This window comes from Panthera leo, chromosome E2 (genome assembly GCF_018350215.1).
Source record: "Panthera leo isolate Ple1 chromosome E2, P.leo_Ple1_pat1.1, whole genome shotgun sequence".
Classification (NCBI taxonomy): Eukaryota; Metazoa; Chordata; class Mammalia; order Carnivora; family Felidae; genus Panthera; species Panthera leo.
In genome coordinates, this window is record NC_056693.1 from 44,717,290 (window position 1) to 44,732,407 (window position 15,118).

Sequence of the window (15,118 nt, forward strand, 5' to 3'; positions counted from 1 at the left end):
CAGAAGCATCCTTTTGAGATTTGCTTTGTTGAGTGGGACTAGAGCAGCCTTTGGTTCTAGAGAGAAGTTTCTGGCTCCTGAGGGCCCACAGATCATGAAGTTTTGCACTCTGCGTGGTGAGTAGATGGCTAGTCCTCGTCTTTGGGTGCTCCGGAGATTATTTCTTGTGCTTCTTTTCTGGTAAGTCTCTCCCTTGCCTCAGGAAGCTCTTCACACCATGTGCTGATTGATGCTTAGCTGACTTAGCAGGGCCCTCGGTAGATCTCTGGAGCTCCTCTCACAATACTCTATCTTGCTGGATGGTTGCAACAAATTTTTTTCTTAAAAATCAGAAGTTTTTTGTGACGTGAGATGTTTTTCTTTTTGTTTTTTTAAATATTTATTTTTTATTTTGAGAGAGCACACACACACAAACACACATATGTACGCGTGTGCATGCACTGGGGAGGGATAGACAGAGAGGGAGAGAGGGAGAATCTCAAGCAGGCTCCCCACTCTCAGCACTGAGCCTGACTCGGGGCTCGAACTCACAAACTGTGAGACCATGACCTGAGCCAAAATCAAGCGCCGGATGCTTCACCGACTGAGCCACCCGGGCGCCCCTGAAATGTTTTCTTTCTTAATTGGAAGGAATAGAGTGAAAAGTTAAGACATGACAAGGCTGGCTGTTGGGGGTGGGGGTAATGTGGGGCCACTGGATTGGGTGCAGGCCTTGAAAGAATTCACCCAGAGCAGAACAAAGGAGGTAGTTAACTGAATACACCGCAAGGGGGAGGCAGGCTGGACAGCAAATGAGAGACTGCTAAGAAGCCATGGTTAGGGACTTAGTTAAAGCTTATTTATTTATTTTGAGAGAGAGAGATAGAAAAAGAGAGAGTGTGTGCGAGTAAACACGTGGGGCAGAGAGAGAGGGAGAGACAGAATCCCAAGCAGGCTCCATGCTGTCAGTGCAGAGCCCAGCTCAGGGCTAGATCTCACAAACCTCAAGATCATGACCTGAACTGAAATCAAGAGTCAGACGCTTAACCAACTGAGCAACCCAGACACCCCGGTGGGCGCTGTAGTTAAAGCGGGAAGGTGCGGAGGTAAGGGAACATAAGGAATTTTCCTTTTTTGGTACTTGTGTCTGTGTAAATAACTCATTGGTCAGCTAGGGCTTAGGGATATTTTGAGGCGGGTCATCTCGTGGGCCTGTTTGTGTTCAGCCAGGCCGGTACTGTGGGCCCTTTTACCTTACTCAGGTTTCCATTGTCCAAGTTGGTTGACTAAAAGTGCCGTCTATATTGGGTACATGGGTGTTATATCATCCCCTACTTTTCTGGAACTTTGACAGTGTGAGGAGGAGAAAGAGAAAAGGATTCTTACAGGCCCTTGCCCCTGCTCACTTCTCCTCCCGCACCCCCAGACTCCTGTTGGGTCAGCCAGCCCATCAGCTTGCACCCAGTTTCACACAGATGGAGGGCAAGGGAGCCAGTATTCGCCCTGTTTCCTATGGTCTCCACTGGTCTATTTGTTGCAGAATGTTAGATGGACTAAGCTGAAACCTTGACCTGGACACTCAGAAGCTATGTGACTTTAAGTCACGTAACCTCTCATAGATGGGGACCGCTGGAGATAACAGCACCCATACCTCATAAGTGTCCTGCCGATTAAATGGACTAACATAGATGATGTACTTAACACAGCCTGTAACATGAAATAAGTCTTTGGATTGGTAGCTTTTCACCACCGATGAAAATAAGGAAGATCTCTTTGAACTGATATGGAGTGATTTCCAGTGAGGAAAGATATATATACTACTATACTGCTTAAAAAGAATTTTAAGTAGTATACTAATTTAACTTTTTTTAAAATGTGTATTTATTTATTTTGAGAGAGAGTGAGAGGGAGGGGTAGAGAGGGAGAGAGAGAAAATTCCAAGCAGACTCCACACTGTCAGCACAGAGCCTGACACAGGGCTACATCTCACGAACCAGGAGATCATGACCCGAGCCGAAGTCAGATGCTTAACTGACTGAGCCACCCAGGCACCCCTACCTTTTATTTAAAATTTTTAAAAAAATTTTTTTTACATTTATTTATTTTTGGCAGGCAGAGAGAGACAGAGCGTGAGCAGGGGAGGGGAAGAGCGAGGAGATACAGAATCCGAAGCAGGCTCCGGGCTCTGAGCTGTCAGCACAGAACGCAATGCGGGGCTTGAACCCATGAACCATGAGATCATGACCTGAGCTGAACTCAGATGCTTAACCAACTGAGCCACCCAGGAGCCCTAGGCACCCCTACCTTTTAAATTTTTTCAATATTTTATTTGTAAGTAATCTCTACATCCAAGGTTAGGCTCAAACCTACAATCTTGAGATCGAGTCCCACGCCTCACTGACCGAGGTAGCCAGGCGCCCCTACTTGTAGTGTAAGAAAAACGTTGGGGCACCTGGATGTCTTGTTTGGTAGAGTATGCAATTCTTGGAGTTGTGAGCTTGAGTTGGGTGTAGAGATTACTTAAAATCTTTTTATTTTTTTTTAACGTTTATTTATTTTTGAGACAGAGAGAGACAGAACATGAACGGGGGAGGGTCAGAGAGAGGGAGACACAGAATCTGAAACAGGCTCCAGGCTCTGAGCTGTCAGCACAGAGCCCGACGCGGGGCTCGAACTCACGGACCGTGAGATCATGACCTGAGCCGAAGTCGGATGCTTAACTGACTGAGCCACCCAGGCGCCCCAAAATATTAAAAAAAAAAAAAAAAAAAATGTAAAACACATGCTCTTATCTTGCAGAATAAAACAAGGGTAAATTAGGAACACATGAAACTGATGCTCTATATGGAGTAAGATGAAACAGAAGGGGAGAAAATGGCATCTAGCTGGAAGTATACTTTTATTATTTAAAAAAGATTTTTTTTTTGAATGTTTATTTTTGAGAGAGCGTGAACAAGGGAGACACAGAGAGAGGGAGACACAGAATCCAAAGCAGGCTCCAGGCTCTGTCAGCACAGAGCCCGACACGGGGCTTGAACCCACCAACTGTGAGATCATGACCTGAGCCGAAGTTGGACACTTAACTGACTGAGCCACCCAGGCGCCCCTTTTTATTTTAGAACTGTGTTTACTTATTTAAAAAAATTAGGGTGGGAAAAACTTTAATGTTTTTGGTTTGAATTCAATTTAACTATATGCCAAATGGGTAAGTTAACCATACAAGAAAAAACCTAAGTAAGGAGCTTTTAAAGATAGTACTTTGCACATACACTGTCAATATAAAGAACTTGGAAAACATCTTATATTCAGTACCAAGTATTCAAAGTGAACGTGACTTAGCATGATGCCCTGGGTACCTATTGCTCATGGAACATTCCTGCCCAAAGTGCATCCCCTCAGGCAAATTTAGGAGACAATCTGTCCAACTCAAATGGAGGGACATATTAAAACCTAGTTTGTATTAAAAATGTCAACAACTGGGGAAAAATGATATGGACGATGTAACAATTGGAAAAATGTGAGTTATGTTTCACATCAGTAATAGTAATGTATCAGTGGTAAAGTTCTTGAATTTATGCAAAAGAACATCCTTTCCCTGGGAGATACTCGGTGCACTCGAAGAGCAAAAGTAAACAAGGCAAAGTAAGTGAATGTGGGTGGTAGCTTCTAGCAGCTCACTGTACTGAATTCTCTTGAATGACTACAGTGCTTCTGAGTAAGAGAAAGCTCTTAGTTTTATTGTAGCAAATTTAGTCCATTTTCTTGCAAAAAAATAAATCTAAATGTTTGATACTGGGTATACAGCTTAAGTGTTAGCCTTCAAATTACCTAAGAAGCAAACATTTGGCCTACTTAATCAAAGGCACCAAAGCTCGTAACCATGTTTATTAGAGAAATACTTTCACTTGGAAGTTCCTTTCTTTGGAAGTTGAAGATGTGCTCCATGGCACTGTTGCTTGTGTTTTCATCAAACTCCCCTCAGCACAGCAGGAATCCCAGCTCTCCGGATGCTCACAGGCCAAGGGACAGCCCAGTGTCACCACAAACCCGACCCGACCCATCCCCGAGGGTCAGGAAACAACACTGTGTAGGTCAGTCCTGCTGTTTGCATCCAGATGGTTCTGGAGCTGGACAGCCAGGGAAATGAGGCACTCGAGCGCCCCAGCAGCTGCAGCGGCGATCCTGTCTGCCCCAGGAACTTGCACTTCACCTCTTCTTCACAAACTTCTTTCTGGAAGCATTGGGATTTAACCGTCTCCTCCCGGCTCCCAAGGTGCTGTCTCGGATCTGCAGGGTCGCCGACCGGCTGGAGATGTCATTCTCTGCAAAGGGAGATACCCCAGCTATGTAGTCAGGGGCAAACACGTCGGTTTTCTGCCTGGCCTTCCGGGAGAGTCTCAGCTGAGGGAAGCGCTGGTCCTCGGTCAGATGGGGGTTGATGGCGTATTTGCCCCCTTTGGGCATGGGAAGTGAATACTGTGAACAAGAAGAGGAAAAGCCATTAGAAGGACAGGGAACCATATGCAAACACGTCTGATCCTGTTAAGGTCAAGATTACTGACAGCTCTGGAGTGTACCGGTCACTGCTACTATGTGCTAATAAGCACATGACCTGCATCTTCCCACCTCACCCCGACCTCAACTCCCAGGGGGAAAAACCCAATGCAGTATTTGGACTACATACCCTCCGCTAGTGACAGGAAGAACTGCCTATAAGCACAGAACTCTAGTTAGCAGCTACCATTTTCCTAGTGGTGTGGATTAGTAATTCTGAAACTGTATTTTAGGATTGAGCAAATAAATTATTATACAAAATAGTGTAAGGATAAGAGGGAGGGCTAGAATGAACTCTGTGGGGTTGAAACTGAGGTTTATAAACTTATAATACAGACAGGTAATAGTAAATACTCATGTGTACCTTTATACACATATGCAGACCTACAATCTCTGTCCAGTGTGGGCTGAGAAATCTATGATCCCCTAGCGCAATGAGCCCGCCCCGTGCTCGGTCAGCTCTTTGTCTCTAAAAACCACCCTTCAACAATCAGAGTTCCGTAGAGAAATGGCTGACTCTGGAGCAGGGACAGCGTGAGACAAGGGCCAGAACATCTTATGCCAAAAAGTAAGAAAGTGGTCAGAGAATAATTGGGACACTGAAATGCTGAGGTTTTCTTGGTCCTCTCTGTTCACTTGGATCCTCGTGCTTAAGAGGTCTTGGTTTTCCAACCGCAGGCCCTGCTGCTGGGGGAGCAGGAGACAGGCCACTCACCCGGAGGCCCCGAGGATTCAGCACCTTGGGGTTGCGGGAAAAGTGCATATGCAGGGTTCCATCGTCGCTGACGGTCACAGACACCTTCTTCAGGGTCTTGTTTCCACAATGTGAACAGAACACTCGGCTCATGTCAGATGTCGTCCTGAAGACATAAAAGGAAAGGCTGCATACTGAAGCCACAAGCAGCAAACCCCTTCCCCAGAGCACAAGGTGAGTCACGGGGGTCAGAGGAGGAAACAAAAAAACATGGGGCAAAGCTGAGCAGCACCCTACACACCACAGCCCATGGCCGCTTGGCCTCCTGCTGCTGCTGCCAGTAGACTGCTGCTGCACGACCCGAGGAAAAGGGAATGAAAGGACACACGCAGCAAGTAAGTAAACACGGAAAGGGAGCAGAATGTTTTTATGTTTTTACATTAACAATGAAGTCTTACTCAACTGCCAGGCGTTATTCTACAAGTTGAACTTCACAACAATCCTATGAAGTTGACGTTCTCTCCATTTTACAGATGGGGAAACTGAAGCAAGATAAGGAGCTTGCTCAAGGTCAGAGCTAGTAAGTGGCAGATAGTAAGCCAAGGGAACCTGGCTTCACAATCAGTGCTCTTAATATCACCACACTTAGGTTTGTTTGTTCAAGTTTATGTAGAGAGAGAGAGCATGTGAGTTGGGGGAGGGGGCAGAGAAAGGGAATCCCAAGCAGGCCCTGCACCGTGAGCATGGAGCCTGATGTGGGGCTTGAACAAATGAACCTGTGAGATCAGGACCTGATCCCAAACCAAGAGCTGGATCCTTGGGACTGAGACACCCAGGCTCCTATTTTTTAATGTTTATTTTTGAGAGAGAGAATGCATGCAATAGGGGCAGAGATGGAGACAGAGAATCCAAAGCAGGCTCCGCACTAACAGTGCAAAACCAGACGTGGGGCTTGAACCCACGAACTGTGAGACCATGACTTGAGATGAAGTCAGATGCTCGGCAGACTGAAGCACCCAGGCACCCCCACATCAGCGTACTTTGTAAAGGGGTGAGTTGCCGCAGCTCTTTGTACCTTGCCCCGAAGTGTTAGCCTGGGTTTTAAGCCAGGAAGTGGCTCCAGAGGTGCCAAGAACGTATTAATGAATTCCACAGGAAACCCTGGAAAGCTGCTACAGTTGGTTAGGTGTGGATGGCAGACCCTGAGGCCCTGCCTCTCCCCTATCCACTCACGCTCCAACAGGGGACCTTGGCAAGAGAAGTTGACGCTGTCAAGGACCAGATGGCAGTGCTCGTACCTGTCCTTGAGGAATTCCCCCTCAGTTCCCCAAGGTCAGGAGACAAACTGTGTGACTCTCCTGAGACGCCGAATCCTTTACCTGCAAGTCTCCAAGAGTAAACCAAGTATCTCTCAACAGGTGCTGGGAACTAATTATTCTGAGTAAGAAACTATCCAGTCACTGGGGCTAACCTCACAAGAATGGAGAACATTTCTAAAAGCTGCTAAGAATTCACCTGGAGGAACACGGGGTTTTGTAACAAAGGGCAATGGGGGAAATAAGGTTTCATGAAGCAACGAGCTTTACCCTGTCCTGAGCCTGGTATGTCTTCAAACTAAAGATTCAGAAGAATACACAAGCAGCTTTGAGGAGTAGCTCACCACGCCATAGGCCAGCCTACACACAGTGGTGGCAGGGCAGGGCCCCTAAGCCATGAGTTTTGAAGCCTGCAGGCGAGCAAGGGTCTCTCCAGGTAACTTTACTCTCAGCAGAACAGCACTAGGGACCCAATGAGACACCTTGCTGCTTCAGAAACCTTCCATGCAGGCCTCAGCACTGAAGGGCTCCACCAGATGATGGCCACCAAATCTAAGTGAATCTATGAAAGGGCTGTAAGAAACCATAGTGTAAGATCCCAGGGCCACACTTCACCAGCAAGGCTGCAGTACAGTCTCTTCCACTCCAAAGTACAGTCTCTTCCACTCCAACCAGGTCTCTGGGATCCTGAGAGAGAACACTGGCCACCCCACCACCCCCAAGAGCCAAATCAAGAGCCAGAAAAGAAATGGAGAGAAGAGCATGGCCAGTGAACTAACAGCTCACCCGAGTGACTGAGTGGACTTGCTCATACGTTCTAGATACCACACTCTTACATGACAATCAGCTTTTTCAATGTTATGTAAGAATCTGAAGCATCAACTTTTACAAAGCTAGTGCGAGATAAAACCTGAATCTGAACCTGTATAATCTTAGTCTATTCCCTTTTTAAAAACAGAATATCTAAAGTAGACCAAAAAGTACAATGACCCCCCCCCCCCCCACCATGTACCTGTCACCTAGCTTCAACAACTATCAGTTCATGGCCATCCTGTCCCATTCTACCCCCAGCCACTCTTCCACTTGTGTATTATTTTAAGGCAAATCCCAAACATCATTCCATCTATAAACATTTTAGTACTTATTATAAAAGGAGAGCTCTTTGCTCCAGAATCCACACCCTTAATCCTATGACTAAGATATTAAAATGGGAGGTCACAGGTGCCCTCTGTCCCATGGGTGCTCTGATGGAGACTGAACCCAGCCCACATAGGAATGACAAGGTAGAGGAAAAACCTATACACAAGGGTGTCCTTCAGAAAATCAGTAGAAAAGACAGGAAGAGGGGTGCTTGGATGGCTTAGTAGGTTAAGCATCCGACCCTTCATTTCAGCTCAGGTCATGATCTTGCGGCTGTGCGACGGAGCGCCAAGTCAGCACTGAGCCTGGAGCCTGCCTGGAAGTCGCTCTCTCCGCCCCGCCCCCACTCACGTAGGTACACACCTGTGTGCGTGTTCTCTGTCTCAAATGTTAGAAAAAAAGAAAAAAAAAAAAAGGGCAGGAAGAAAAGAGTTCAGGCAGTGGGTCCAGGTTCTCAGCTACGTACTTGAAACAGCCATGGCAGCGTAAGATGTAGCTCCGGGCCTCGCGGACCAGCATGCCGTTCACCGCCAGCACGTGCAGCCCCATCTGAAGCAGGACGTTCTGCAACCAACAAGTTAGAGCAGCACTCAACTCTGCAAAGCCAAATTTTCTTTTAACTTGTGTATAATGACAGTTACAGTCTGGTTTGGTTCACAAAGGGCTTTTGCTAAGGAAAGGCAAGCTTAGAATGCCTCTCAAGACATATAAACTAGGACAAAGATTTAGATTTCTCTTGTACGTCAATGGCCCCTCATTAGCAATCGCTCTTAACAGAGGCATTTATCTTGTCAAAGGCAAATATGCTCTTTTCATAGCTGGAAATCTCTTTTTCCAAGTACCTAACTGAATGTGTAATATTTAACATACTGGAAGAGAGCCATCAACATATCATGAATAGTAAACACTAAAAAAACTTTGTTGTTATATTGATTCTCTAGCCTCCAAACAAAACTAAATAATTAAAGAGCACAGGTAACGTTTCTAGAACCAGGAAAAGAAGCATTACAGACTAGATGTGTACATGTCCCCGAACCTCCAGAGACCCCTGCCCAAATCAGGTTATGCAGTAAAGCCTGGGGCCAGCCAACGCCCATCCACCCACCTGCATGGCAAAGTCTGTAGTGACACAGCCGACCCGCACGTCCTTGGGGACGGCACACTGCTCCAACTCCCGCTGGATCTGCTTGATGTTGCTGGGAGTTATCCATCCACCCCCATCGTCATCACTGTCCTCGTCTTTCCTTTCTTCAAATCCATTCTCTTCCTCCTCGTCCTCCTCACTCGGAACATCATCACCTTTGTCAATCTGAAACAAAAGAATTCACAAGTTCCCAGTTCACAGGAGCAGCAGGGAGGAGTTGGCAGGTTGTCATCAGAGATCATAAATCGGGGCCTTACCAGGAGCTCCTGCAGTTCACGATCGATATTAGGCAAAGGGTTTCTCCAGAACATGAAGGAACTGAATTCCAGGTTCTCCGGCTCACGGGCTGTGTGTCCATGTTGGAGTGTTTCTCGTGGGGGTTTAGGCTGAGGTTAAAAGAGTAATAATGTTAAAACCTGAAAACTGAGAAGTTTACAGATGAAATGACAGATGACTCAAGTCAGATTAGGCAGGGCTGGACAAACCAGGATATTAGTCTAGGGAAGTCTGGCTCACTTGTAAATGATTTGTGGAGATAGGACATGTAGAAGAGGGCACGAGAAGGTGGCCTAAGGAATCACCTTTGAGGGCAGATGGAAACCAGAAATGTGTAGAGGAGTTTCTGGGTGCTGACTCGATGAGCTCACTTTAACCTTTAAAAAGAAAAGAAAGTAAGTGACAGCTCTAAGCAGAGAAATACAGTTTGAAAATTCAACATGGAAGAAAAGGTAAAATAAACAGAGAACAAAATATTTTCCCCATAATTATTGAAAAATTGGAAAACATAATTATTCAGGGATCCCACTAGTACCAAATAATCATTTTAGAACATTTTTATCCTTATAAAAAGAGCTGTAATGAACACCATTATTTAAAAAAAAACTTGCATGTATTTTTAGTTATATACTTACGAGAAATGCCTAAGAGTAGAATTCCTGGGTCAAAATACACTGTTTTATTTTTTTAAAGATACACTGTTTTAAAGCTTCTGATACAAAATATCTAACTCTTGGGGCACCTGGCTGGCTCAGTCAGCAGAGCATGAGACTTGATCTCAGGGCTGTGAGTTCAAGCCCCACATTGGGGACAGAGCTTACTTAAAAAAAAAAAAAAACAAAAAAACAAAAAACTCTAACTCCTGCTGAAGGTTGCAGGAAAAGAGCAATTTTATGAATCATGAATTGATGGATGCCAAATGGAAACCCAGCTAACACATCACACTGTGCTCAGTTACAAAGTCAAGCTTTATGTAAAACTATTCCCTTCACCCCCATCTTCCCCAAACATCCTGGTGACACACACAAATCTGTTTTACACATCATTTTTAGACTTTGGATTAGAGGACTCTACACCTGGTTGAAAACAAGTGACGACAGTTCTAACTAGTACAGTAATAGGAGTTCAAAGCACCTCTGATGATTTTAGGCACAGAATACCAAGAAATTCTTAGGGGTGCCTGCTGGCTCAGTTGGTGGAGCATGTGACTCTTGATATCAGGGTCGTGAGTTCGAGCCCCACGTTGGGAAGAGAGTTTACTTAAAAATTAAACAACAAAAAACAATTCGTAGTCAACACTACATGAAATTAATTATTATAGTATTATTTAGCTTCTAAAATCTTCTGGTCTGGGAAGAGCAAATAGGGCCCAGGCACAAATCCATTAGTCTCTTCAACCTTAACCAATGCAAGTAAGTCCCTAAAAGCACAACAGGAACCTAGAATTTGAAGGTGGCAAGAGCTTTAAAAAAAAAAAAAAAAAAAAAAAGGCAAGCACACTAGTTCCTTCTTGCTTCTGGAAAGACATCTATTTAAAACAACAGCAAGAATACAGTTGATTTTTACTCTATTTCTGCATTTTTCAAATTTAACCATCCCTCACTAAAAACTACAGGTAAAAGAGACTGAGACAGATTTGCTAACTGTAATATAGGAATCTTATTTGGATCCTAAGCCAAACAAACTTTGAAAAAAAATTATAAAATAATTGGGAAATGTAAACACTATTAATTTCGTGTAGATGTAAGGATTTTGTAGGGTTTTTTTGTTTTTGTTTCTTTGTTTTTAAATAGACACACTTTATATTTATCTTTAAAGACACACCGTGAAATGTCTATTGATGAAATACAATGTCTGAGTTCAAAATACTCAGGCCTGGGGGTCAGTAGAAATGAAATCTAATAGATCATGACTTGGTTAAGTGCAGAGACAACTGATGGGGACACTGGGTCCACCATACTATTCCCTCTACTTCTGTTATATGGGATAGTTCCCAGAATAAAATTTAAAATAAAAGGAATAAAACCAATAATCCTTCTGATTTACCTTTTCTGGTTCTTGTTTTAGGTGAGATACCCCAACAAATTCTGCTTCTAACTGATAGGTGAGTGCCAGCACTTGGATATCTGTGGCAGAAAGGCTGGGATAGTCTCCCGTTTTCTTTGAAAACTCAGTCACTGTAAAGAGAGTCCCAACTTGCATTAGAAGCAACAAGCCATATGACCTTGAATAACCATACTGAAAGTAAGAAAAGAACTCAGAATCAGCATCCCAAGGAAACCCTCTGAGTACTTGCATCCATTTTCTTGTCTTATTCTACTCATTGTTGAGACATGTGTTCTCTATCACTAAAATTCATGCCAGTTAGATTTACTGTGACATCCTTATCTCATGCAGATGAAGGAACAGGAGAACAAAGTTAACACGAAGTCACTGAAAGCATAATGTTTGTAAATGATGAGAGTTCCTTCTCTAAACTTTATTATGTTGGAAGAGAGGATCTCTTCACTCTCAGCTCAAAAATTCTTTGATTCTAACAATCCAGATTAATAGAGCAGGCATTCACATTCCAAAATGGGATGAAAAATTAATTCAATCAACAACTGTTGTGGTCTATGAGGACACAAAATTATTGGACTGCTTTGTGACAACTCTGCTTTATAACAATACTGCTCATGTTTCCTAAAAAGCAGGTATTAATAGCTAAAACTTACTGGGTACCTACTATGTAAGAGGCACTCTGCTAAAAGCTTTTCATTTCATTCTTAAGCGAAATCCTATGAAGTACTTCCTCGGAAAGACCAAGTAACTTACAAGGATTCCTATTTTGGGGGGCGTCTGGGTGGCTCAGTCCTTAAGCCTGAGACTTTGGCTCAGGTCATGATCTCACGGTTGGTGAGTGGGAGCCCCAGCCCGCACAGTCTCTGTGCTAACAGTTCAGAGCCTGAAGCCTCTTTCAGATTCTGTGGCTCCCTCTCTCTGCCCCTCCCCCACGTGTGCTCTCCCAAAAATGAATGTTACAAAAATTTAAAGATTCTGATTTTTTAATCCAAACAAATCTGAATGTTTACAAAGCGTCAGATATGAAGTGACATATTCCTCACTGAATGCTCACAGCACCCTCTGAGGTTGGTGCTATTATTTTCCCCATTTTACAGAGCAAGCAACTGAGGCCTAGATAGTCTGAGTGATACTAAGAGGTATATACCTAGAAACTGGCAAGGCCTGACTGACTCTTGACCCAGAGAACCGCTCTCCCCCCATAATCCCCCCAAAAGTGCAATTTCTGAATCAAATGCTGATAAAACAGCCAGAGCTCAACTGACACCTGAGTCGGTCCAGAATGTAGAGTGGGACCCAGCTTCGCTATCAACAGCGGGGCAGAGGCACTCACCCAGCCGCACGTATTCCGGGAAGGGCTCCTTGAAACGCAGCTCGTAGGGCAAGACGGCGAGCCGCCTGCGTGTGGCCTTGTCCCGAATCTCGTTCACCACATCCCGAATAGTGTAGATGTTCTTCCCGATGTCCTGCGGAGAGACCCGCCCAGCTCGCACGCGTCCACACCACGCAACGCGTCGCCCGGGTTCCCGCACTACTTTAGGGGCCGCCAGCCCAAAACCCCTTCGTCTCCGCTGTACCTCCCTGTACCTGCAGAGCCGCGTCGCGAAGGAAGGCCCCGGCGTCGGCCACAACGTGCTCCACGGGCGCCATTTTGACCGAAGGCGGCCTCAGCGCGCCTGCGCACGGAGCCTGCTCCACCCCTACATCCGTCAGGGCCTCTGGGAGCCCGGGGGAGCGGTTATGATTTAGCGGCGCCTCCTGGCTGCGGCATAGGAATACCCTGAGCTCAAGGCTACCCGCACGCAGGCGCGACGTCGCCAGCGGCCCAGCCAGGTGTGGGCGGGGTCGAACTTCGAGAGACCCCCCCCCCCCCCCCGCCCTACTCCTCAGGAGATAGGTTTCTGCGTCCCCCCTTTAGCGCCTCCTTTACTCTTAAGTGGAAAACCTGTATATAGTCTCGTTGTTACAAGTAAATCAATACAGATAAACTACAGATTATTTAATGATCACAACAAGCCCAAGAGATAGGTACTATTTTACGGCTAGTCCCACCTAACAAGTCTAGTATTTGGTAACACCCGGGACTGACTCTCGATCTCAGGGTTCTGGGCGTGGAGGCTACTTACCAAAAAACAAACGGATGAAAAACTACCACCACAACAAAAAGAACACCTGGACAAACCGACCCTGAGCCACTTTCTTATCCATTATGCTCTACTGACTGCTACTTACCTACCCCTGCTTCATTAGAGGGGTCTTTGCTGTCCTTGCCCACTTCCCTAAGTAAGGCTTGTAATTTACTAGCGAAAAATTCCTTGCTGGATAGAACTGAAAGGAAGTATTAGATGACTTCTAAATTCCTTTTTAAATCGGAGATTACATAATTATGATATCTGGCCTGTTATAAATTCAAGCTGGAGAATTTTGGCAGAATGTTGAAGTGGGTTTTCTGTCATTCATCTTCAGCGACATTGATTTATTCTAAGCTTTCTCTGTCAAGTCTTAAGTCTTATTCCTTTTTTATAATTTATGCATCCTACCTCCGAAAATCCTTCAGTGCCCTGGAGGTCCCCTTCCGCAGGTGCCCAAATCCTCTTTCTTTCCCCAAACATCTGTCTCAGTTTTTCTTACCATAAGTTCTCTTCAGTCTCCAGAGCCAGTGGCTTTTGTCCTACTTGTCCTGCCTGAAATGACATGGTGGAAGGCTGTTTCTAATGTTCATAAAAAATTTTTGGTTTTATTTCTCAGCTTTCTGTTTCTCTGCAGAATTTGACATCGCTGACCATCTTCTCTTTCTGAATTGTCTCTTCTTCCCTGACTTTGGTGATACTTCAGTATCCTAGAGTTCCTTTGAATACTCTTGGCAGTGTCTCACAGACTTTTTGTCTGTCTTTGCTCGTTTTGTTTTCTTCCAGAAAATTGTGCTGACCAATCATTACTTACTTAGTCTCTAAGAAGCAGGTCAGTGGACCCCTCTATAAAGCAGTCTCTGATCACTCAGATCAGATTTTTCCCCAAGGACATATTTGAGCTTTTCTTTCTGATCACACTTAAGACATTTTTTATTTTTTAATTTTTTTTAATGTTTATTCATTTTTTGAGAGAAAGAGAGAGTGACAGAGTGCAAGTAGGGGAGCAGCAGAGTGGGAGGGAGACATAGAATCCAAAGCAGGCTCCAGGCTCTGAACTGTCAGCACAGAGCCTGACACAGGGCTTGAACCCACTAGGCGAGAAATCGTGACCTGAGCCAAAGTCAGATGCTTAACTAATGGAGCCACCTGGGCACCCTTATACTTCAGGACATTTTAGTTCTGTTGTTCCATAAGCAGTTATTATTCCTCCTTTGCACTATAATTAATTGGGTGTCTTTTTAATGTAGGTTGGAAGTCAGGGACTGTGTTTTGGGGTCTTTTTCCTCAAATGACCATTTCAATTTAATTTGTAACTTTTGAGGGACACTTTTATGAAAACATTTCAGAATTTATTGTATGTGTTTTCAAAAAAATCTCCTATACTGTAGGATCTACAGCAATGTGTTCAACAGCTCAATAAATGTTGATGAAATCTATTCATTCAGCAGTTTAAAGAGACCTTCTGTGGGCCGAGCACTGCTTTAGGAGCTGGGAGATGGCTCGTATCTTCACAATTCTTGTAGTAGGAAACATGGTACATACACATATATGCATATATTCATATATGTCAGATAGTGATAAGTATGGAGAAATATGAAGAAAAAAATAAAGCAGGAAGGAGGCTGGTAGGAGGGGGAGTAAGAGATGGGTTGCATATTTAAATAGGGTGATCAGGAAAGGCTTCACTGTGATAGTTGAGCAAACATTTGATGAGAGATGAAGGGGTCAGCTATCTGACTACCAGGGGAAAGAGCTTTCCAGGCAAAGGGAAAATCCAGTCCTGAAGCCCCAAGCCAGAGTGGGTGAAGCAGAGTACCGAGGG

At 44.7% G+C, this 15,118-nt stretch overlaps 1 protein-coding gene across 1 annotated transcript; it reads right to left on the minus strand.

The window, feature by feature from the left end:
- Positions 1-3,695: 3,695 nt before the first annotated feature.
- NOB1 (NIN1 (RPN12) binding protein 1 homolog) lies at positions 3,696-12,963 on the minus strand. Its single transcript, XM_042920042.1, has 9 exons — positions 12,752-12,963; positions 12,498-12,630; positions 11,150-11,280; positions 9,409-9,480; positions 9,085-9,213; positions 8,789-8,992; positions 8,150-8,247; positions 5,249-5,393; positions 3,696-4,455 (listed from the first exon to the last, which is right to left on the minus strand). Exons 1-9 carry the CDS (start codon positions 12,812-12,814, stop codon positions 4,186-4,188), a joined length of 1,245 nt encoding a protein of 414 aa, XP_042775976.1. The 5' UTR covers positions 12,815-12,963; the 3' UTR covers positions 3,696-4,185.
- Positions 12,964-15,118: the final 2,155 nt, after the last annotated feature.